A 25,905-nucleotide genomic window follows, 5' to 3' on the forward strand; every position below is an offset into this window, starting at 1 on the left:
AAAAAAAAAAAAAAAAAAAAAAAGTAAGAAAAGAAAGAGTACTAAAGCATTTTGTTCAGAAACACAGGGTTTAAGAAAAATAAAACAGAAGAAACAGCTGAAGGGTTTGCAGTAGTTACCTTGGAACACCAGGAAACAGGACCAAGGGTTATGGGGACACGGGCTACTATTTTAAATTATAAGTAGTGCTACTTGACTTTTTAAACTACACACATGATTTGTTAATTACAGAATAACCGCTCCCCCCCCCCCATTTCTCTCTTTCTCCTTTTGGTTCACTCCTCTGGCACTTTCTCAATTTTTCCACCCAGTTCAGGGTCATTTTCTTCCAACACATGCAATTCCAACAAATTGAGGCGAATTTACATCGTGGTTATAAACAGAAAGCAGGATTAAAAAGCAGAGTTTCTTTTTCTTTTAAGAGTTCGCATTTTACTATGTTACTTTGGAGAGAAAGTCAGTGGAATTTTACGTGAGCAAAATTGGAAAGCATTTTGCTTTTTACTTCCCGTCGCCCGCCTTGTGTTCTAAATGTATTGCCAACTGACTACTCTGTTGGCCACACTAATGTTATCTTTCAGGTAGACTTTAAAGAAAAATCGGAGATCAGAAGGTTATTTAAAAAGAAGAAAAATAACAACTGCTTTGAAACTTAGCAAAGATTTTAACTTTTAAAAATGCTTAGAAATACCATGGGTTCAACATTCCCTCAACCTGGATGGGAGCTAGTGAAGAATGAAAAGTCTCCCCCCAAAAAGAGGTCTTGGTGGAAAATAGGAAGCACTCCACCAGGCATGAAAGATGGTATCAAGGAAGCAAAACCCACACCAGGAGAGCTGATCGTTCTCAATCTCAGTTGGAGCAGACAATTCCTGGTGCAGGATGGCATCTTGGAAATGCACGGGAGAACGGGGCTCGAAGACTCACCCGGCCACGTACTAACCATGCCACCTCTGGCCTTTGCAGTTCTTTGCAAGAGTAAGTGGTTAGATGCTAACTGCCAAGGACGCTGGAAGGAACCAAGTTAACACGTATGATGCACTTACTACTGAAGCAGTCCAACGCGCGGCAGATATTTTCATCGTGACTGTTTTGGAAGGAAAGGTGACATCTTCCAGCGCTGAATGACATGAGGCAGCAGGGACTCGGGTGCTCAACTGACTGCCATTCGCCTGACCTAGTGGAAGGGGAGGGGCCGAGGCAGAAGAACGCGCACCCAGAGGAATCATGTCTTTGCCTGTCTGAAAGCCTACTTTTGCTCCCAAATCAAAACTACAAAACACGGTTTGGAAATTTCTGCTGAGATGGTTGGACACCTACCAGATATCCCAGGAAGACCAGAAGCTTCTGGGTAGAGGATGACAACGAGAAAACTTCAACTTCCGGACCTATGCTGTGCCTTAATCACAACTGAGAAGGGATTTCATAATGTGGAGAATCCACTGGCTAGACTTCATGGAGGCCTCTCACACCATGTGTTCTACACAGATATTCAATGTGTATATATATAAAGGAAAGAATCAATCTGAAAAAAAGAAATTAACGACCTCAAAAACAGAAAAATAGCAGAACTAATAAATAATGCCAAGGAATGCTTGTTCTTTAAAAAAAAGAGGGAAAGAGATGATAGACAAACCACTGGGTAACATAATGAAGAGAAAGAGGAAATTCACAAATACTTAAAAATAAGGAGAAAATAATCACCAATCAGAAGAAATTAAAAGAATCTGTAAGACAATTTTGTTGAATCAAATACAAATATTTTTGAAAACACAAATTTTCTAGGACAATAGAATTTATCAAAAACTGATGGAAGAGACAGAAAATCTAAACAGCCTGAGTACCACAGCAGAAAGAGGGCCAGTCATCAAAGAGCTCCCTACCTACCATGTGTTTGTTGGCCATATATACACAACTATATATAAAATAGATAACTAATAAGAACCTACTGTATAGCACAGGGAACTCTACTCAGTGCTCCATGGTGACCTAAATGGGAAGGAAATCTAAAAAAGAGGGGACATATGTATACATATAACTGATTCACTTTGCTGTACAGAAGAAACTAACACAACATTGTAAAGCAACTATACTCCAATAAAAATTAATTTAAAAAAAGAGCTCCCCTGAAACCACATGCCTGTATGTATTCAAGGCATAGAAAATTTTATACCAAAAAGCAACAAAGGTTGCTCACAGAAAGGAAACTTTAGCCTAATGTCACATCTGAATATTGATGCAAAAATCCTAAATAAAATATTAGTGAACAATACCATTCACAATTGCTCAAAAGAGATGAAATTCTTAAGTATAAATCTAACAAAACCTGTACAGAACTTGTATGCTAAAAATTATAAAACACTGATAAAAGAGACTTAAGAAGATCTAAATAAATGGGAAAACATTGTGTTTGTGGATTGGAAGACTCGACATGGTAAAGTTGTCAATTCTCTCCAAGTTGATACAGCGTTTAATACGATTCTTATTAAATCTCAGTAAGACTCTGTCACAGATATAAACAAGATGATTCTAAAATTAATATAGAAAGGCAAAGGAACTAGAATAGTTAAGACAATTTTGAAAAAGAATAATATGGGAGAAATCCATTTACCCAGTTTCAAGAGAGTAGATAGCTATAGTAATCAAGACTGTATGGGATTGGCAGGGGGGACAGACACATAGATCTATGGAAGAGAATGGAGAACCCAGAAGTAAATCCATACAAATATGGTCAACCAATATTTAGCAAAGGTGCAAAAACAGTTCCACGGTGGAAGGACAGTCATTTCAACAAACGGTACCAAAACAATTACTATAGATCTATAGGCAGTTATATATCATTAGGTTTACAAGATATATCATTAAACCTCACTAAACCTAACACGTTATATAAAAATTAACTCAAAATGGATCATAGATCTAAAACATAAAACTACAAAACTTTAGAAGTTAATAACAGAGAAAATCTTTGGGATCTAGAGCTTAGTAAAGTGTTCTTAGAAATGACACCAAAAGCACAATCCATAAAGGAAAAAAATCAATAAACTGGACTTGATTGAAATTACAAACTTTTTCTCTGAGAAGCCAGTGTGAAAGCCAATATTAAGAGGATAACAGATAAGCTATAGACTGGGAGAAAATATTTGCAAACCACATATCTGACAAAAGGCATATCTAGAACTGATAAAGAACTCTCAACCCTCAAAAGTAAAAACACAAACAAGGCAATTAGAACATAGACAGAAGACACAAAGAGATATTTCACTAAAGAAGACATACAGGGGACTTCCCTGGTGGTGCAGTAGTTAAAAATCTGTCTGCCAATGCAGGGACATGGGTTCAAGCCCTGGTCTGGGAAGATCCCACATGCCGTGGAGCAACTAAGCCCGTGCGCCACAACTACTGAGACTGCGCTCTGGAGCCCGCGCTCTGGAGCCCCGCGTGCCGCAACTGCTGAGCCCATGTGCCACAACTACTGAAGCCCACGTGCCTAGAGCCCATGCTCCACAACAAGAGAAGCCACTGCAATGAGAAGCCCGCGCACTGCAATGAAGAGTAGCCCCCACTCACCGCAACTAGAGGAAGCCCGCGAGCAGCAACGAAGACCCAAGGCAGCCATAAATAAATAAATTTATAAAAAATAAAAATAAAAAAAAGAAGACATACAGATGGCAAATAGGTACATGAAAAAATGTTCAGCATCATCAGCTATTAGACAAATATGAACAAAGACCATGATGAGACATCACTACACACCTATTAGAACAGCTAAAATAAAAAATAATGACAAGACCAAATACTAGAGAGGCTGCAGGGCAACTGGATCACATACATTGCTTGTGGGAATGTAAAGTAACAGCCACTCTGGAAAATACTTCCTTACAAAACTAAGCATGCAATTAACACAGAAAATTACTGAGGAAAAAAACCACATTTTTTTAAAAACAAAAAACAGTACAAAAAGTTAAAAGGGATAGCTGAACAATGGAAAAGCCAACCCCATGTTCTTATATAGAGGAAGACACTCTGATCTTAGGGATGCCAGTCCTCCTGCAATTAACTAAGGCATTCCCCTCTAACATATCAACTGAAATTCTTTTGGGGGCTAATTTGGACTTATTGAAAAATTCATATGAAAAAAGAATATGGCAAGAATAGCCAGGAATATTCTGAAAAGATTAATAATAAGGAGGAAGAACTAGATCTAAGAAATAGTAAAACAGTATAGTACATGCTGTAATAACTATACAGCAGTTTGGTACTGGCATATAAAGACAGCAGTGAGACGGAATGAAAAGTCTGGAAGTAAACCCCATAGAAGACAGGAATTTAGAGCATCTTGTTGGGGGCACTTTAGTTGGTGTCTTAGTCCCTAAATTAGGCTGCTGTAACAAAACAGCACAAACTAGGTAGTAATAAACAACAGAAATTTATTTCTCACAGTTCTGGAAGCTGGAAGTCCAAGATAAGGGTGCCAGCATGGTCGGATGAGGGCCCTCTTCTGGGTCACAGACTTTTTGCTGTGTCCTCACATGGTGGAAGGGGCTAGGGAGCATTGTGGGGTCTCTCATAAGAGAACTAATCCCAACCACGAGGGTTCCACCCTCATGACCTAGCCATCTCCCAAACGCTCCGCCTATAAATACCATCACATCAGGCATTAGAATTTAACATGTAAATTTTGGGAGGACACAAACATTCAGACCACAGCAGCTGGAGATAATATGGAAAATAAACAGGACATTAGGACATCCTAATGGCCATTTGAGGGTAAGAAGAGTCTGATCTATTACATATACCCTACATCAAAATACATTTCATATGGTTTAAAATGTCAATGTAAAATTTGAAATCATAAAAATATACTAGAAGAAAATATGGGGAAAATTACTTATACCTTCAGAAGGGACAAGGTCTTTCTAAGCATGATATAAACCTTAGGAGATTGATTATGGTAACCATATAAAAATTCAAAATTTTTGTACATCAAAAGGTCCTCTAAGCAAAGTGATAAGAAAGAGAATCATTGGGAAAAGCATGAGTAGCTCAAATCACAGTCAAAGAACTAATTTCGACTGGATGTACGGTAAGAGCTGACAGTGCCCACTGGGGGTCTATCACACTGGAGTTTCATGGCAATTAGTCTTGCTAGTCAGATTCCTTTCTCCCTCCACCTCGCGAGAGATAGAATCTCCTCAAATCCTCAAAAACAACCACCATCAGCCTCAGCACATATCATCTGATGCAGCAAACGAGCATTCATCAGCTAAAAGGTCACTAAAACCCACAACCTCTGTTGTGAATAGCACTGGGTGTTGTCCACTTTCTCATACAAGTTGGGAAAGCCCTATTAAATCCCTTTTCAGTCAGAGAAACAAGAGTCCAACAATCTCTCCTAGTTTTTATGCCAATTTTCTGTTGGAAGCTGGCAGCTTTTTCTTCCTGTCCATCACCTCCTTGACAGAGCTCAGCAGCCTCAAATCCTGGCTGTGGCTGAGTGATAACTCTGGGCAAGACCACTACTCCCCAGAGTCTAACTTCTGTGGCTTCCAGAAACATTTGGGGGAAAAAAGGTTTATCTTTGCCCGACAAGAAGCATGGCCATGCCTGACACTCAAGAACGTTAAGTGATACCGACTCTGGTTCTCTCCCTCTCTCCCACCTCTGTCTGCTGGAGCCACAATCACACGGTTAAATGGTTCTGCCACATTCTCAATGCGGACAAATCTTAGACACTGAAAAACCAACCCACTGATTTATTGGATTTTTCACTTTGGACTGGTTACCATGGTTATTTGAGAATTCAGACCATAGGAGGGAATGTTATAAACTTAGAAATATTGTCTATTTTCCATTACCTACAGTACAAATTGTCTACCAGGGAAAGAGGGGGGAAATGCCACTTTGGGGGCCAAGTCCAATAAATCTGGGTGAAGGAGGAGGCAGTTCCTAGTTAAGAAGCCCCACTGCAGAGAACTAAAAGAAAAAAAAAAAAGTATTTAAAGTCCTCCAAATCTGAAAGAGATGCTTGAAAGAGCAGGAAGAAAGGAACCAAAGAAATGGCTCACAGGAATCCTAAAGAATGCAGGGGAGAGAATCGGCCCTGCTTCTGTTCAGTTATACTGTGCGTGGAGCATGATGACGGTCCACAGCTGGATGTCTCCACCAGGGGCTTGCACCAGAGAGGGGAGGGGGGGCTTCTGTGGGCTGTGGGTACTTTTGCCTCTATTAGTTTTCTATAGCTGCTGTAAAATTACTGCAAACTGAGTGGTTTAAACAGCACAGATTTATTAGCTTAGGATGCTGGAGGTCAGAAGTCCTGAAATCAAGGTGTCAGCAGGGCTGTGTTTCTTCTGGAAACCCTAGGGGAGAATCTGTTTCCCTGCCTTTTCCACCTTCCGGAGGCGCCCACATTCCCGGCTCATGGCCCCTTTCTCCATCTTCAAAGCCAGCAACAGCGGGTTTCTTCTCACACTGCCAGCTCTCTGGTTCTCTCTTCTCCTCCCTCCTCCACTTTTAAGCAGGCTTGTGAGCACATCGGGCCCACCCGGATAATGCAGGGTCATCTTTCTGTTTGAAGATCAGCTCATTAGCAACCTTAATTCCATCTGCAACCTTGAGTCCCCTTTGCTACAAAACCTAACATATTCACAGGTCCTTGGGACTAGGACCTCAACATGGAGGAAGAAGAGGCCCCTTCCTCCATTAAAAGAAAATTGTTTTTAATCACATTTTATGACTGCATTGGTATAAAGATGAATATATTAACGTTATATATTTTCCTCGACCTAAAAGTTCATTTACTTTCTCCAGATTATAAAAGAAGTTCGACACTTTCCTGGGCCCCTACAGGTCACAAGGCCCCAGGCATCGTGCCTGCTGTGTCTGACAGGTAGGTCAGCCCAGGGGCAGCCATGCAATGTCCCCGAGAAAGTGCTCAGATGAAGTACAAACGAGCCCACCCACGGGGCTTGAGGCCTGGTGAAAACCGAGACTGGTAGTGGGGAGAAGGAGGGAGCAGAGAGGACAAGCATTTTCACAAGCTCTCCAAGCCTCAGTTTCCTCATCCACACAATGGGGACAAGAAAGCGACCTTCCAGGCAGAGTCACTGAGACACCACATGAGGTGACACAGAACCTCAGCAGCTCGAGTCTAGGCGTTTTATTTACAGGAATTTCCTGCTCACCAAAAGCATCCAACAAAATACAGATGTGTCACAGGAAGATCTGCACAAAATGTCAGGCTCTACTTCTCAGCCGCAATGTGACTGATTCGGTTCTGAAGTCTTTCCTGGTGGGCGACTGGGGGCTCTGGAGGTTCAACTCTGGATGGCTGGGGGCTTGGGGGCTCGGAGACGGGAGGGGTGAGATGAAGCCACTTCGTAAATAACAGCAGCCACGGTTCATTGAGCATCTGCTGGGTCCAGAAGGGGTCAGCGTTTTGCATCTGCGTCTCACTGAACGCTCAAAACAAGCTCTTCTCACCAACCAGGAAACCGAGGCTTGGAAGAGTGAGAACACCCAGACCGCCCACCTACGCAGGCCTCCTGTTAACATCTCTAAGACCACGCAGAGGGCGAGAGGGCCGCTGGGGAGAGACCCTGGTCTGAGCGCTCCAAGAGCGTAGGCTGGAGAGAGGAGAGAGGGATGGGGGGGCGGGGAGTTAACACGTGAGCAGTACCCTCCACCAAAGAAGGGAAGGAATCTTAAGAAAACAGCAGGAATGACAGACACTTGTAGGGTACTCACCACGTGCCAAGGGCTCTCTTCACTGCCTGATGTTTATTAACTCATTTAATCCCCACAGCAATCCAGGCACTATTATCATCTCCATCTTATAGATGAAGAAACAGAGGCACAGAAAAGCTCAGAAACACACTCAAGGCCATGCGACCAGGGAGTCTGGAATCCCAGTCTCACTCTGGAACCGGCACTCTAATCCGCTCGGCTGTACCAGGTGAGGACCTGGACATCTGAACAGGAGGGACACCAAAGGAATACGAGAGCTGCATCCCCACAGAATGTGGCTTCTTTTCTCCCGGTGGTTATGCACTGAAGAGCCCCCTATGGTGGGCAGACACTGGGATGGGGGTGGGGGCCGTCCAGCCTCAGGAGAGGACAGCATCAGGACATGATCTGAGCCGTTCTGAATGATGGAGTAGGGGGTGGGGATGGCAGTCATGGAGACCCTGCCCGTTCAGGGCACTGATCTAACACTGAGGATTCAGTGGCAAAGCAGAGCCAGGCCCTGTCCACTCCCTGGGAGTGACATCAGTGCAAGTACAAACAAATAACCAGGGAATCAAATAGGGCCAGGTGAGGACTCAGAGCTACTGAGAGCGGGCTTCAGAAGGCTGGTCAGAGAAAGCCTCTGAATGCAGGGAGCGTTGCGCCTCCAGGCAGAGGAAATGGCAGATGCAAAGGCCCTGAGGCAGGAACATGCTTGCTTATCTGCAGAACAAAGAGAAGGCTCCTGGGCTAGGACTGAAGGAGCAAAGGGAAGGAGGTCAAACAGGCCCTGTGGGTGCAGGCGTGGGAGCATTACGTGAGCCAAGCTGGAGAGGGAACAGAAGAGAAGAAGGGTGAGTGCACTCAACAACCTTCCGGAGGGCTTCCTGGGGAGTCAGAGCCAGGGGACAAGGACCCTGGAATAAACCCGGGTGGAAGCTTTATCTCCACGAAGGAGTTCTAGCGTTGTTTCCTTTCCAGAGATTTTACCTTCTGAGAACTTACTCCTTAGTCGCTGGCACCCAAAAAACCAAGTATGAGCCATACAGCCACAAGGGAGAGCTCTATTCAATTTCAAATAACTATGCCTGCATTGTGGAAACATAACACAAAGTGAAGAAATGACTGCGTGCCTGGCCTTCTACTTGAACTTGGAGATGTTTTCATTGAAACCCCTCCATTTTAGCCAAACTCAGCAGTTCAAAAACTGACAGTTTTCAAAGAGGTTAGAAAGGAGTTTGGAAACTTCTGTCTCCCCCGCCCTCCACAGGTGCCAAACATTTCATTTTGCCAATAATGGGGGAGATGCCGCAGGACACGTGCTGAAAACACACGCACACTCTCTCCCGAGAAGACGAGTAGGTGATTTATGAAGCGCCAGCAGCCTCCCTTTGAGCCCTGCTCCCAGGGGCTGCCGGGTGTCCTCCACACTCCTGGCCCAGCCCGGCGCCCCTTTCCTCTGCGCCCTGGCACGCTGCTGCGGGGTTGGGGCCCAGACTGCCAAGGATCAGTCCCCAGGGAGTGGAAAACCAGATGGAGTTGACGAGAAAGGAGGGACCGGGCGGATACTTCTCACTGTGGAAACCAGAGGTCCAGCCACTGGGCGGAACCCCAGGGCAGGAAGGTATTGGGAAGGTTCCATCTCCATCCCTGGTCTCTGGACCAACATCCTCAGCCGCTTCTGATTTGCCTCTGCCTCTTCACTTTCCTTCTCACACGGACCCCAGCAGCTCTTCAGCTGCCCCCTGATGCCCCCTCCTGAGCTAGGGTCCGGCGCGTCTCGGAGATTCTCCCCACAGGGACAGCACTAAGCGCCCAGCCTGCAACCTCAAGATGCCCAGAGATCTGCTCCTCTCCGGCCCCGCACACACCCCTCCCCGACCCCAGTCATCACCTCGACGGCCCCCGTGGAGTCCCCAGGTGGCCAGTGTCCTCCCCTTGCGAGTTTCTACCTTTTCTGAAGCTTCATCTTCCCCAGGGGCTCTGTAAACTTGACCTTAGCTTCTAGGGAATCAGCTCTCTGGCTCTGACTCCTTCCTGACCGGCCCTGGATCTCAACCTCACAACCCTTCACCCTTAACACGCCGTGTCCTACCAGGTCCCGCAATGCCCTTGTCCCTGGACCTCCTCCAGCTGCACTGTCACCAACTCTCCACCGCCCCCCACAGGGGGGAAAGTGCCAACGGTGGCAAACGGGACCATTACGATTTTATTCCATGAGCTCGGGGGACCAGCCCAGTCCTTTCTACAAAGGGACAGGGAATCTCCCTGGCCTTCTTAAGTTTCCAACCCCTAAATCTGCCTCCCTCACCGTCTGCAGAGGACCTGCCTCCTACGCCACCAAGAATTAGAAAACCCTCTGGTGTGAAGGCTCTGAATCCATCTCAGCACTTGCGCCCTGATTTTTCTATCTCGGGACCAGGAGACCCTCCTCCTTCCAGGTGAACCCCCGCACCCGCGTCAGCGCCACCCATGCCCCTTAGGGACCTGCCCCATCGGCCACCTGCCCCTCCTATGAATACAGCTGTCTCCAGGAAAAAGAGCAGCAAACAGGCCTTTCCTTGACCTTGTCTTCATCTGGTTTGGGTACCCCATCTCCTCCTTTGCTTCATCATCAGAATTCTCAAAGGGGAAGCCCACATGAAGAATCTCGGCTAAGACTTCGCACCGACAAACCGAAAGCAAGCTTCTTCAGGCTGGGACTGTCTTTTCTACCATCTTTGTGTCCTCAGCCACCAGGCCGGCTCACAGCACACGCCATTCATCCTGCTCTAATTAGCCAAACTGCTTCTAAAAACTTCAGCCAGCCAGGCAAACCTTCCCCACCCGCATCAATCAAACTGCTGTTTCTCCTTAAGGACACATGTACAGACTCTCAAGAGAGGATGAGAATTGTCTTGTTTATTAAATAAAGTTTAAAACATTTGGTTAAATTGCCTGTATTGTGCCCAAGTCATTAGAAGCATCTATCCACCTCAGACAGAATAATTAACTTTTCAATCATCACGTTGGTTATAACTGCAACACTCATAGATCTAATATACTTCCTGAAATCAGGAAAACAAAAGATTGGCTTTTACTAGTATATTAACATTTCTCTAAATTGCAATGTAGTGGGGGAGGATCGTTTATATTGGTGAAAAACATAAATTATTCAATATCATGAAAATAATTATATTTTATTACTTTCAAATAGTATGAATTATTTGAAAATTATTACAATGAGTATCATTAAGTTTTTCATCAACTTGGTTAGGAACTCGTCCCGGATCATGGCTAAGCATCACGACCTGCCATATCACCTTTCACATCTGTATCACAGGTCTGATAACAGACCTCCTATCCCCATCCCGTGACGTGTACGGTGCCGATTCTAGTTGACCTGTCAACATACTGGACTCCTCCAGGCTGAGAGCTCCCTGCAGGCAGGCCAATACTTATACAGAGTGCTTAGTGCAGAGTGCTCAATAAACAGGTGGGCGAACTCATAAAAACATAAAGAGGATGGCAGGAACAAATAAGATGATGGATGTTTATTTTAAAATACCAACCACAGGGCTTCCCTGGTGGCGCAGTGGTTGAGAGTCCGCCTGCCGATGCGGGGGACGCGGGTTCGTGCCCCGGTCCGGGAGGATCCCGCATGCCGCGGAGCGGCTGGGCCCGTGAGCCGTGGCCGCTGAGCCTGCGCGTCCGGAGCCTGTGCTCCGCAACGGGAGAGGCCACGGCGGTGAGAGGCCCGCGTACCGCCAAACAATAAAATAAAATAAAATAAAAAATAAAAAAATAAAATAACAACCACAGAAGTTTTATAAATGAAATATAGTCATAGTGTTCTGAAATATATATAGTAACTCCAAAGCGCTCCTATATTCTAACAACCAGATAGACGCCACTTAGAAACAGCAACATCCATTTGGCCAACCCCAGGAGCCATCACTCCATATCCCTTCCATTTCTAAAACATCACCAAACAAATTGCAGCACTCTGAGATTATGGTAGGTTCTGCCCATTTAACTAGAAAAAATGAAACTCTAATTCCAACTCTGCCATCGCTTGTCTTGGGTTGAATTCTACATCTGCCTGTTACCCTGCAGGATTCAGGAAGAAGCAATCTGCACTTGGAGTAGCTGGCAGGATTATAACTTGCAGAGAGGCACCCTCAAGCTGTTTAGTATGCTTGTTACACAGTGATACTTTCATAATGCATCCTCCAGGGGTGGTCCTGTGAGGGGTCAAGGGGAGGGTCAGGCAGGCAATGCTCTCCCCACCACCAGATTCACTCGAAGCAGCCTCATCTGTCTGTATTTTCTAAATGTTTCCAGGAAAGACTTTATATGAAGGAAGGTCTGCGGCTAAAAATAAAGCTTGAAAACTACTGTTCCCTCTAGGTGCAGAGGGAAAAAAGTCCCATTTATTGAGCACTTATTACGTGCTGGGTAATTTTAAAACATCGTAACATAATTCCATTTCACTTTCACCACATCTTTATGAGTTAGACAGTAGTTAACCCATTTTAGAGAAGAGCATACTGAGGTTCAAAGGAGAGAAATCTCATAACCAGCAAGAGTCAGCCATGACATTATTCCAATGCCACATTGTTTTATGTGCCTCCACCTCTAAAACTCCTTATCACTTGTCAGTCTACTCTTTTCACATCCCCTCCCCTCTCCCCTCTTCAGTTTAAGTCTGCTCTCAGTCATTTACACTCATAATTAATTAATTCATTACCATTCGGTGTGAATGACTCTTTGCCAATTTGCTACTTCCTTGCAATATTCATTCATTAAAGAATCACTGATTGAGCATCTATTAGATGCCTGGTACTGGGCCAGGTCCCAGAGACACAGACTATCAAGGCATTGCCTCTATCAAGTTCTCACAGACTAGTGGGGAGAAATATGGAAACCAATAAATAGGAATATTAAAAGTGGTACCGTAGATGGCTGTACTGGGAACAGCACGGGGATAGAGGCCCTGGGAGAGAGAAAGAAGGACAGCTACTGTCTTCTTTACTATTGATATTTGGTGATTTCTGTTGTTGGCAAGCTTTCTGGTCATAGTACCTCCAGCGCCTCTGGGGCAAGGGGCTCGGGGCTCAGATACCAAAATGTACCCTTGACTGTTTCCTCCTCACTCCTTAGTACAGAGTCCTATTCCAGGAGGTAAGATAAACTGAAACTCATCAGATTTCATTTCATTGTCCTTGACCTGAAATACATTTATACATTAAACAAACTGACTCTTAAAAGCAATTCTACCCCTTGCCTCCCTCTTAGATGTTCCTGTACTGGGCTTAGTCAAAGAAAGATATTGTTCTACTGCAATTTCTTATTCACCCCAAACGCTCTTTGTGTTTCCAGCTGAAATAGAATGTGAGCAGTTCTCCTACCCTGCTCTTTCTTTCTAATCCAGTAATAACCCAACTACTGCTTCTCTAATGATACTGATTAGACAGGTTAATATCCAAGCATTAAGGTAAAATCTCTACTCTCATCTCTACGGATGACCTCAAATCAGTCTTTCTTTCCAAGTTTCTATTCTCCTTGAGCAATTCAACTTTGTTTCTTCTAAAATTCTTGCCTTTCAGAATCTACACAGTGAAAACAATTGTTATGGTAATAAGCCGCTGATTAGAGCAAAACACACACCACAGAGCAAAAATCAGCATATGTGAACACACACATAAGTGCTACTGAAAAGAAAAGTGAATACAGGAATACATAACCAAACGTTGTCAAAATGTACAGATTATCCCCGCTCTGGAAATTTATTTGAAGGAAGTAATTCAAAGGAAGAAAAAAGTATATAAATGCTTTCCTGTAAAATATGTGGTAGTAGAAAATTGAGACGGTGATAGAGGCATGGCTGAGTAAATTATAGGCTATTAAAAATGATCATTATGAACTCTTGAGTAACAGCATGAAAATGTTATGGATATGCTTTTAAATTAAAAATAACAATTGCATATGTAATATGATTACAAATCTGTAGAAAAATTATGTTTGCTTAAGGACAGTGGAATCACGGGTAATGTTTTTAAATGTTGTTGGAGGTTACAGTATCGTCTTTACAATAAAAAAAGGTTCAGAGGAAAACAGATGATGAGTCATTGCCTGACAATTGTCATTTTGTAAGAAAGTCCCCTTTACGGTGACAATGACAGGCAGTTAAATGTGAGCACAGATGCCAGGTTCCCTCCTCTTATCCTGGTTTACTTATTCATGTTGATCTTTCCAGGCATTAAAATGAATCTAATCAACAAAGACAGACTTCACATGGTTGCCAACTGGTAATCAGTAAAATCTGAAAGGGACCAAGACATGGGATTCGAGTGTGCAGCATGGACAGGGCAGGGGGAGGGGTGGCAGGACAGGAGGGCTCTTAGCTAACTAGGTCCACAGTCAGTTTCCTAATGTCTAAATATAAGGCATTTGTGCTCTTGGCTTCTCAGTGTGGACAGATGTTAGAGGAATTGAAAATTTCTTGTTTAAATTAAGAAAGCACCCAAGGTCCTGCAGCCCCTCCTAATTCCTGCCTAACCCCCAGTCTCTGCATGCTTGCTGTCTACACAGCTTGAGCCACAGGACAACCCCACAGATATAGTCCTGCCTCTGTCTCCACCACCATCCCTGGGCTGAAGTAGAAAGGTTTTGTTTTGTTTACATATATATTTTTTGTTTATTGTAGTAAAATACACATAACATAAAATTAATCATTTTAAGCATTTGGAAGTGTGCAATTCTGAGGCATCAAGTACATTCACGTTGTTGTATAACCATCACCACCATCCATCTCCAGAAATTTTCATCGTCCCCAACTAGACTCCATACCCATTAAACAATAACACCCTATCCCCCTCCGCCAGACCCTGGCAGCTACCGTTCATCCTCCTTTCTGTCTCTATGACTTTAACTGTTCTTTCTAGGAACCTCATGGAAGTGGAATCATACGGTGTTTGTCCTTCGGTGTCTGGCTTATTGCACTGAGCATAACGTCCTCAAAGTTCATCCATGTCATAGTGTGTGTCAGAATTTCCTCCCTTTTTAAGGCTGAATAATATTCCAGCGTATATATGTACCATGAGATGAGTTTTAAGGAGCTACAGCCCACCTCTCTTGGGACTACTACTATTACTGACCCAGCCCTGATCCCAAGCTCAATTCTGAACAGTGGGCTCTTCCATCTCATTCTCAGGCCCCAGACTGGCTCCTCCTTCAATTCTACTCCTCCTCCAGTGGTTCGTTATTTGGGAACCTGCTTATAGTTCATCTTTCTTCCCAGAATCTGGAAGATTCGTCCCTTCTACCCAAGGACAGTGGCTGGAGACCGTTACCTGTCACTCACTGATTGTGCAGAGTTCCTACGTTAGGCTGTGTTCAGCCCACCAGTCAGGGCACCGGTAGCTTGCCCCAGATCCAAGATGGCAGCTACCTGCCTACCCTGCCTGAGTTTGACAACACCTTTGTCTCCTCAGCCTAACCCATGGATCCTTCTCTCTGCTCCGGTATCGGGGAAGGTGTTGATCCAACAGATGCACCTTCCCAGTGTGTCTACAGCAAGGCCAGCCTCCTGTCCTCACTGCAACTTTCTTCCTTTCTATTGCCTATCCCCAGATACCTCTCTGCAACTTCCCTGACCCTGTCGAAACTCTAGAACTTTAGACTCAAGGCACAGAGTCTAGGAAGCACGGGTCCAGCCACACTTACAGCCAGAGCGAGTTCCTCCCTTGAGTGATGACACCAGTGAACTTGGTCAGACGTCTGGCATCCACTTCAATCCACTGATGGAGGTCGTTCCTTCCCGCGCACCACGCCCCGTCGTAAAAATCATTTTCATTAATACCTGCCTGAAAAGAAAGAGAGGGGTGCTCTTCACTACTACATATAAAATAGATAACTAACAAGTACCTACTGTATAGCACAGACTATGCTCAGTATCTTGTAATAATCTATAAGGGAAAAGAATATGAAGAAGAATATACATATATACATGTATACGTGTGTGTGTATACATATATATATATATATATCTGAATCACTTTGCTGTATACCTGAAACTAACACAACACTGTAAATGAACTACTACATATAAAATAGATAACTAACAAGTACCTACTGTATAGCACAGACTATGCTCAGTATCTTGTAATAATCTATAAGGGAAAAGAATATGAAGAAGAATATACATATATACATGTATACGTGTGTGTGTATACATATATATATATATATATCTGAATCACTTTGCTGTATACCTGAAACTAACACAACACTGTAAATCAACTATACTTCAATTAAAAAAGAAAAAAAAAAAACAGAGGGGTGTTCTTCAAAAAGACCCAGAATAGAAGAAAATTAAGACAAAATTTTTTATGAGATTTCGAGGAAGGGAATAGAAGAGAATGAGGAATTGGAAAAAAAAAAATCGTCATTGTGCCCTGAACTCCTTATTCTAAATCACACAAAGGAGTTGCTTATTATTAACAAGCTGGAAATATTTCAATATGATAAGTCCTCCTCTTGCCCAGTGTAAAAGATGAAATTTAATGAGTTCTCCTATTACTCATTCGTCCAACAGACATAGACCATCTCCTACATACCAGCCTACACATGCCAGGTGCTGGGGGTACAAAGGTGAATCATTCCCTCCTAGAATCTCAGGATCCAGGCAGGAAGAAAGACGTGAAAATAGATGAATTAGAACACAGTAGGGAATGTGTCATTTCAGGAATAGGAGCAAACTCCTATGGGAGCACCCAAGCCTAGCACAGCTAACTTGGTCTGGGGGAGACCACAGACAGGAAGCCCCAAGTCAGAGATGATATTTGAACTTGGAGTTGAAGGTTAAGTTTATCTAGTGAAAATTTATTTATTAGCATTTAAGTCATTTGATGTGTCTGAGTGTCAGCTACTACTACTACCAAAGATTCCCTTGATCTGAATTTACAAGGTACGTGAAGTTTCTGTTCTGGAATTTTCCCTGTATTATTACCATGTGAAGAGACAATGCCCTGACCTAAAAAAAAAAAAAAAAAAAAAAAAAGACAAGTGAGCCAGGTGAACCTTTCTAATTTACTAAGATCTTTTCTGCATGAATCCCATTTTCCTATGGTTATTTCACAAGTGCATAATCAGATGAAAAAAAGTCTGAGTGAGAGTCAAGAGATAAGAATGATAGGCCAGTCTATCTTCCCTACCTCTGAGTACTTCTCAGCTCACATTCTTACTTGTAATGGCCAACACTGATGGGAAACTCAGAGCTCAGCTATAGCAGAGGAACAGCTTGGCTAAGGGTTCCATTAGCGGAGCTCATCCATGACTGCACCAGCTAACATAAGCCTTGTCTCAGGACCAACACAGCATATGCATTCCCAGCCCATTGCCGAAACAATCTTGAAACAGCTTTGAGAGAATGTCAGGATACTAACATATCATGGTCTTCTAAAAGCACTACCATCTCAAATGAAGGTGAATTTAAAAACTGTTAGTCTACATTCTCCAGAGACCCAAGCTCTCAGGGAACCAGCACCTCCATGTCTGATGGTACACAGGGTGTCTGCAATAAGGACCTAGAGGTGCTGCAAGGTTCTGCCTTCTAGAGCCATCAAAGGAAAGCTAAATTTTGCAAGTGTGTGTTAATGGTCCTACCTGTGCTTCAGTGCATTTTGTTAAAGTGATGAGGACTCTTAAGTATAACCTCTCATCTCCCAACATTACCAGTCAACAGGGAGATCACCATCCCGGCCTGAAGGCTATAATTACACAATTGCTCCCCTTCTTCATCTAAGGCACTTATCCCCCCAATGGAGGAGACCTGAAACCCATTAACGACCTACAATATCACAATTCATCTTCTTTCAAGAAACCACAATACACACTCCGTTTTTGCTGTGGTTCCTCTTTTCTCATAAACTGCCCATGAGACTGGTGCTTAGAATAGCTTAATTTATTAAAATTAACCTTCACCTTGTCTTTGCTATATGCCAAGTAGCGGCCCCGGCAATAGAAATACAAAGGTAGACAACACGGGCCATCCTGCCTTCCTGGAGCTCGGAACAGGCAGATGGACTGAAGTCCCCTCACGGTGCTTGTGTCTTGGTTTTGGCATCTCAAAGTCACCCACTGCACAGTGTGTTGATTAAGAGCCTGTGCTCTGAAGTCCTATCTGGGTGTGAATCCCAGTTCTGCAACTTTCATACTGCATTAATGCAGGCAATTTGCCTAAATGCTCTTCTGTGCTTCAGCTGCCCCATCTGTTCAAGTGACAGGATGCTGCCTGTGCTTTCAGCAGGGCCTGGCACTCAGTTAGCAGCATGGGCTCAAAAAGAATTGAACACTCAGTAAATGCTAGTTATCAGTACGCCTAAAACAATGACTATCTGGTAAATCATGGAAATATGGGTGTTTTAAGAATTATTTCACACTGTACAAAATTCCAGGGAATTGCAATACTACTCCAGTTCATTGGTGTCACATTTTCTATAACCTCAAATATCCAGAATCGAGTTATAAAATCTGAAAAAAGAGGAGGCCCACTGTCCAAAGTTCTTAACAGAAGTCCATGTTGCCCCCCTCCAAGGGATATTTGGCAACGTTTGCAGTCATTTTTGGCTGTCACAACTGGGGGAGCTGTGTGCAACTGGCAACTAACAGTGGAAGCCAGGGATGCTGGTAAACATTCTACAGTGCACAGGACAGCATCACCTCACAAAGAGCTGTCAATCATGCAGAGCTTAAGAATGCCAGCTTATGGGCTAAGCAGACAAGAAAGAGCTGCCACACAGCTCAGGATGTTTATCCCTACAGGATCACGAAAGCTTGGAGCAGCTGTCCTCATGTCATTCGGTCAAAGTCTACTGACTGGTATCTGACATTCAATTTACAGTTCCTGTTTTTGCCAGTCTGGATATTTTGTTTCTGCTGCCAATCTCAGTTCTTCTTGAGCACCCCAGACAGTCAATTAAACGTAATAAGGTGTCAGGAGATTGAAGAGCCCTTCCTGAAGCTGACTCTTTGGGAAATGACAGCCACCTCTGCAAAATCAATTATAAATTTATAAAGCAAGCATCTGGGAGAATTCAATGAAAGAGGAGGTACCAGCCCCAGAGATGTCACCAAATTACACCACAGTGCCAAAAATGGTATCAGTAAAATGTCTGCTACTGTAGGATGTGCTCCACAAAAATGAGGCAGAACACCAAAAAGAGGAAGATAACAGATCCAGAAAAAAAGGGTTCTGACATAGGAGGGACTTCTCAGAATGATGGTGAAGAAGTCCCGAGATACTAGTGATGTAAAGGACACAGAAAGCAACCTATTCAGAATACAGCAGGTCAAAGGGCTCCCGAAAGAATGTCTACAGAAACACAAAAAAACAAAAGTCAGACTAAACATCATTGAACAGATCTGACCTTATAGAAAGTTACATTGCAGGGTATTTTACAGACCCAGAATATTGCAGGGTGTGGGGAGATGTTTTTAAAAACATGAGCAGTTCCAGGCAAACAAAGAGTTGTCAAGAAATTATATAAAAGAAATTATTTCTTGGCTTAAAACTACAATAATTCTTCGCTCAATAGTAAGCAATATTTATAATCCTAACAAGGAAAACCTCAAATGTAAATTTATCCAAAATCTGAGATACGATTTTATTGGAAAGATTAAAGAGGGGTAAAGGAGTGATTTTAAAAATGAGCTGAAATTCTCATCTTCTGTAATAAGAATTCAAAAGATAAAGTCCCAAATTTATATAAACCAATACATATCAACATGTGCATATTATTTAGAAATTAAGATTTAAATGTCCAAAGAAACAATTTAAAAGAGTTGGAAATAGTTGCCCCATTCACAGCATTCAGGGGCAGTCAGGGGGTGGGGTGGAATGTGGAATGCCTCAACAGGGACCACTGTTTTGTTTTTGTCTTTTACAACTTTATTAGGAATAACTGACAGATACAATTGTATATATTTAAAGTGTATATCATGATGATTTGATATGCATATACATTATGGAATCATTACCAAGATCAAGATAATTAATGCAGCCATCACCTCTAGTGTTAACTCATTTTTTTGTGTGTGCAGTGAGAATGCTTAAGATTTAACTCTCAATAACTTTCAAGTATTATACAATACTGTATTATTAACTATAATCACCATGCTATATGTTAGATCCTTTGAACTTATTCTTCTTATAACTGAAAATTTATACCGTTTAACCTAAATCTCCCCATTTCCCCTCCTGCTCAGCACGTGGCAACCATCATTCTATTGTTTATTTGTTATACTCCTTTAATGCTTTGATTTCTTTAACTACTTGCTCATAAAACTGATTAAAATAAATTTTAATTTTAACGAGGAAAGGAAAGGAGATGCACAGATATAAATAGTAACTGATATACAACCCACTTTTAAAATTATTCTTAACTAGGCACTCTGATCTGAAGTGCTAATGAAACTAGACGAAGCACAAAGAAAAGAAAAAAAAAAAGCAAGCAAGCCGCAAACCCTCTGAAAAAAATGCCTCTGCACCTCTAGCTTGTGCGGAGGCTGGTGTCTTCAGTGGAGTCCCCTATTGCAGGGGGGACCTTCAAGATGGCGGAGAAGTAAGACGTAGAGATCACCTTCCTCCCTACAAATACATCAAAAATACATCTACATGTGAACAACTCCTACAGAACACCTACTGAACGCTGGCAGAAGGCCTCAGACTTCCCAAAAGGAAAGAAAATCCCCACGTACCTGCCGTGTGGCTGACAGGGTCTTGGTGCTCTCGCCTGGTGTCAAGCCTGAGCCTCGGAGGTGAGAGAGCTGAGTTCAGGACATTGAACCACCAGAGGCCTCCCGGCCCCACATAATATCAATCAGTGAGAGCTCTCCCAGAGATCTCCATCTCAATGCTAAGACCCAGCTCTACCCAATGGCCAGCAAGCTCCAGTGCTGGATGTCCCATGCCAAACAACTAGCAAGACAGGAACACAGCCCCACCCATAAGCAGAGAGGCTGCCTAAAATCATGCTAAGTTCACAGACACCCCAAAACACACCGCTGGATGCAGCCGTGCCCACCAGAAAGACAAGGTCCAGACCCACCCACCAGAACACAGGCACCAGTACCCTCCAACAGGAAACCTACACAAGCCACTGAACCAACCTCAACCACTGAGGGCAGACACCAAAAACAAAAGGAACTATGAACCGGCAGCCTGCGCAAAGGAGACCCCAAACAAAGAAAGAGAAACAATAAAAACCCACCAGGTCAAAAAAATGAAGAGAAATAGGCAGTCTACCTGAAAATGAATTCAGAGTAATGATAGTAAAGATGATCCAAAATCGTGGAAATAGAATGCAGAAAATACAAAAAACGTTTAACAAGGACCTAGAAGAACTAAAGAGCAAACAAACAATGATGAACAACAAAATAAAAGAAATTAAAAATATTCTAGAAGGAATCAATAGCAAAATAACTGAGGCAGAAGAACGGATAAGAGACCTGGAAGATAAAATAGTGGAAATAACTACCACAGAGCAGAATAAAGAAAAATGAATGAAAACAATTGAGAACAGTCACAGAGACCTCTGGGACAACATTAAATGAACCATTTTAGGGGTCCCAGAAAAAGGAGAGAAAAAGAAAGGGTCTGAGAAAATATTTGAAGAGATCATAGTTGAACACTTCCCTAACATGGGAAAGGAAATAATCAATCAAGTCGAGCAAGTGCAGAGAGTCCCATACAGGACAAATCCAAGCAGAAACACGCCAAGACACATATTAATCAAACTACCAAAAATTAAATACAAAGGAAAAATATTAAAAGCAGTGAGGGAAAAGCAACAAATAACATACAAGGGAATCACCATAAGGTTAACATCTGATCTTTCAGCAGAAACTCTGCAAGCCAGAAGGGAGTGGCAGGACATATTTAAAGAGATGAAAGGGAAAAACCTATAACCAAGACTACTCTACCCAGCAAGGATCTCATTCAGATTCGACGGAGAAATTAAAACCTTTACAGACAAGCAAAAGTTAAGACAATTCAGTACCACCAAACCAGCTTTACAACAAATGCTAAAGGAACTCCTCTAGGCAGGAAATACAAGAGAAGGAAAAGACCTGCAAAATCAAACCCAAAACAATTAAGAAAATGGTCATAGGAACATACAGATCGATAATTACCTTAAATGTAAATGGATTACATGCTCCAACCAAAAGACACAGACTGGCTGAATGGATACAAAAACAAGACCCATATGTATGCTGTCTACAAAAGACCCACTTCAGAACTAGGGACACATACAGACTGAAAGTGAGGGGATGGAAAAAGATACTCCATGCAAATGGAAACAAAAAGAAATTTGGAGTAGCAACTGTCATATCAGACAAAATAGACTTTAAAATAAAGACTATTACAAGAGACAAAAGAAGGACACTACATAATGATCAAGGGATCAATCAAAGAAGAAGATAAAACAACTGTAAATATTTATGCACCCAACATAGGAGCACCTCAATACATAAGGCAAATGCTAACAGCCATAAAAGGGGAAATCGACAGTAACACAATCATAGTAGGGGACATTAACACTCCACTTTCACCAATGGACATATCATCCAAAATGAAAATAAATAAGGAAACACAAGCTTTAAATGACACATTAGACAACATGGACTCAATTGATATTTATAGGACATTCCATCCGAAAACAACAGAATACATTTTCTTCTCAAGTACTCATGGAACGTTCTCCAGGATAGACCCTATCTTGGGTCACAAATCAAGCCTTGGTAAATTTAAGAAAATTGAAATCGTATCAAGTATCTTTTCCAACAACAACACTATGAGAATACATATCAATTACAGGAAAAAAAATGTAGAAAATACAAACACATGGAGGCTAAACAATACGCTACTAAATAACCAAGAGATCGCTGAAGAAATGAAAGAGAAAATTAAAAAATACCTAAAAACAATAAAGAAGATGTGGCACATATATACAATGGAATATTACTCAGCCATAAAAAGAAATGAAACTGAGTTATTTGTAGTGAGGTGGATGGACCTGGAGTCTGTCATACAGAGTGAAGTAAGTCAGAAGGAGAAAAACAAATACCATATGCTAACACATATATATGGACTCTAAGAAAAAAAAATGTCATGAAGAGACTAGGGGTAGGACGGGAATAAAACACAGACCTACTAGAGCATGGACTTGAGGATATGGGGAGGGGGAAGGGTAAGCTGTGTCGAAGTGAGAGAGTAGCATGGACATATATACACTACCAAAACGTAAGGTGGATAGCTAGTGCGAAGCAGCCGCATGGCACAGGGAGATCAGCTAGGTGGTCTGTGACCACCTAGAGGGGTGGGATAGGGAGGGTGAGAGGGAGGGAGACGCAAGAGGGAAGAGATATGGGAACATATGTATATGTATAACTGATTCACTTTGTTGTAAAGCAGAAACTAACACACCATTGTAAAGCAATTATACTCCAATAAAGATGTTAAAAAGAAATACCTAAAAACAAATGTCAATGAAAAAGCGACGACCCAAAACCTATGGGATGCAGCAAAAGCAGTTCTAAGAGGGAAGTTTATAGCAATACAATCCTACCTCAAGAAACAAGAAAAATCTCAAATAACCTAACCTTACACCTAAAGCAATTAGAGAAAGAAGAACAAAAAACCCCAGAAGTTAGCAGAAGGAAAGAAATCATAAAGATCAGATCAGAAATAAATGAAAAAGAATTGAAGAAAACAATAGCAAAGATCAATAAAACTAAAAGCTGCTTCTTTGAGAACATAAACGAAATTGATAAACCATGAGCCAGATTCATCAAGAAAAAAAGGGAGAAGACTCAAATCAACAGAATTAGAAATGAGAAAGGAGAAGTAACAACGGACACTGAAGAAATACACAGGATCATGAGAGATTACTACAAGCAACTATATGCCAAAAAAATGGACAACCTGAAAGAAATGGACAAACTATTAGAAAAGCACAACCTTCCAAGACTGGACCAGGAAGAAATAGAAAATATAAGCAGGCCAATCAGAAGCACTGAAATTGAAACTGTGATTAAAAATCTTCCAACAAACAAAAGCCCAGGACCAGATGGCTTCACAGGCAAATTTTATCAAACATTTAGAGAAGAGCTAACACCTGTTCTTCTCAAACTCTTCCACAATATAGCAGAGGGAGGAACACTCCAAACTCATCTATGAGGCCACCATCATCCTGATTCCAAAACCAGACAAAGATGTCACACAAAAAAGAAAACTACAGGCCAATATCACTGATGAACGTAGATGCAAAAATCCTCAACAAAATACTAGCAAACAAAGCACATTAAAAGGGTCATACACCATGATCAAGTGGGGTTTAGCCCAGGAATGCAAGGATCCTTCAATATATACAAATCAATCAAGTGATACACTATATTAACTAATTGAAGGAGAAAAACCATATGATCATCTCAATAGATGGAGAAAAAGCTTTTGACAAAATTCAACACCCATTTATGATAACAACTCTCCAGAAAGCAGGGATAGAGGGGACCTTCCTCAACATAATAAAGGCCATATATGACAAAACCACAGCCAACATCTTTCCCAATGGTGAAAAACTGAAACCATTTCCTCTAAGATCAGGAACAAGACAAGGATGTCCACTCTCACCACTATTATTCAACATAGTTTGGGAAGTTTTAGCCACGGCAATAGGAGAAGAAAAAGAAATAAAAGGAATCCAAATATGAAAACAATGCAGAAAACTATAAGACACTGATGAAAGAAATTAAAGATGATACAAACAGATGGAGAGATAGACCATGTTCTTGGACTGGAAGAATCAATATTGTGAAAATGACTATACTACCCAAAGCAATCTAAAGATTCAATGCAATCCCTATCAAACTATCAATTGCATTTTTCACAGAACTAGAACAAAAAATTGCACTATTTGTATGGAAACACAAAAGACCCCGAAGAGTGAAAGCAATCTTGAGAAAGAAAACTGGAGCTGGAGGAATCAGGCTCCTGGACTTCAGACTATACTACAAAGCTACAGTAATCAAGACAGTATGGTACTGGCACAAAAACAGAAATATAGCTCAATGGAACAAGATAGAAAGCCCAGAGATAAACCCACTCACGTATGGTCACCTTATCTTTGATAAAGGAGGCAAGAATACATAATTGAGAAAAAACAGCCTCTTTAATAAGTGGTGCTGGGAAAACTGGACAGCTACACATAAAAGAATGAAATTAGAACACTTCCTAACACCTCACACAAAAATAAACTCAAAATGGATTAAAGACCTAAATGGTAAGGCCAGACATCATAAAACTCTTAGAGGAAAACATAGGCAGAACATTCTATGACATAAATCGCAGCAAGATCCTTTCTGACCCACCTCCTAGAGAAATGGAAATAAAAACAAAAATTAAAAAATGGGATCTAATGAAGCTTAAAAGCTTTGCACAGCAAATGAAACCATAAACAAGATGAAAAGACAACCCTCAGAATGGGAGAAAATATTTGCAAGCGAAGCAACTGACAAAGGATTGATCTCCAAAATATACAAGCAGCTCATGCAGCTCAATATCAGAAAAACAAACACCCCAATCCAAAAATGGGCAGAAGATCTATACAGACATTTCTCCAAAGAAAATATACAGATTACAACAAACACATGAAAGGATGCTCAACATCACTAATCATTAGAGAAATGTAAATCAAAACTACAATGAGGTATCACCTCACACCAGTCAGAATGGGCCATCATCAAAAAATCTACAAACAATAAATGCTGGAGAGGGTGTGGAGAAAAGGGAACCCTCTTGCACTGTTGGTGGGAATGTAAATTGATACAGCCACTACGGAGAACAGTATGGGCGTTCCTTAAAAAACTAAAAATAGAACTACCATAGGAACCAGCAATCCCACTACTGGGCATATACCCTGAGAAAACCATAATTCAAAAAGATTCATGTACCAAAATGTTCATTGCAGCTCTATTTACGATAGCCAGGACATGGAAGCAACCTAAGTGTCCACTGACAGATGAATGGATAAAGGAGATGTGGCACATATATACAATGGAATATTACTCAGCCATAAAAAGAAACGAAATTGAGTTATTTGTAGTGAGGTGGATGGACCTAGAGTCTGTCATACA

At 42.0% G+C, this 25,905-nt stretch overlaps 1 protein-coding gene across 1 annotated transcript in view; it reads right to left on the minus strand.

Annotated features, from left to right (window-relative positions):
• CPXM2 (carboxypeptidase X, M14 family member 2) overlaps positions 1 to 25,905 on the minus strand; it is a 128,848-nt gene that overhangs the window by 60,382 nt on the left and 42,561 nt on the right. Inside the window, exon 4 of the mRNA XM_024121523.3 lies at positions 15,436 to 15,575. Within this exon, the coding sequence (XP_023977291.1) occupies positions 15,436 to 15,575 (140 nt within the window). The remainder of the gene's footprint in view (positions 1 to 15,435; positions 15,576 to 25,905) is intronic.

Source organism: Physeter macrocephalus, chromosome 20, assembly GCF_002837175.3.
Source record: "Physeter macrocephalus isolate SW-GA chromosome 20, ASM283717v5, whole genome shotgun sequence".
In the NCBI taxonomy this organism is placed as follows: domain Eukaryota; kingdom Metazoa; phylum Chordata; class Mammalia; order Artiodactyla; family Physeteridae; genus Physeter; species Physeter macrocephalus.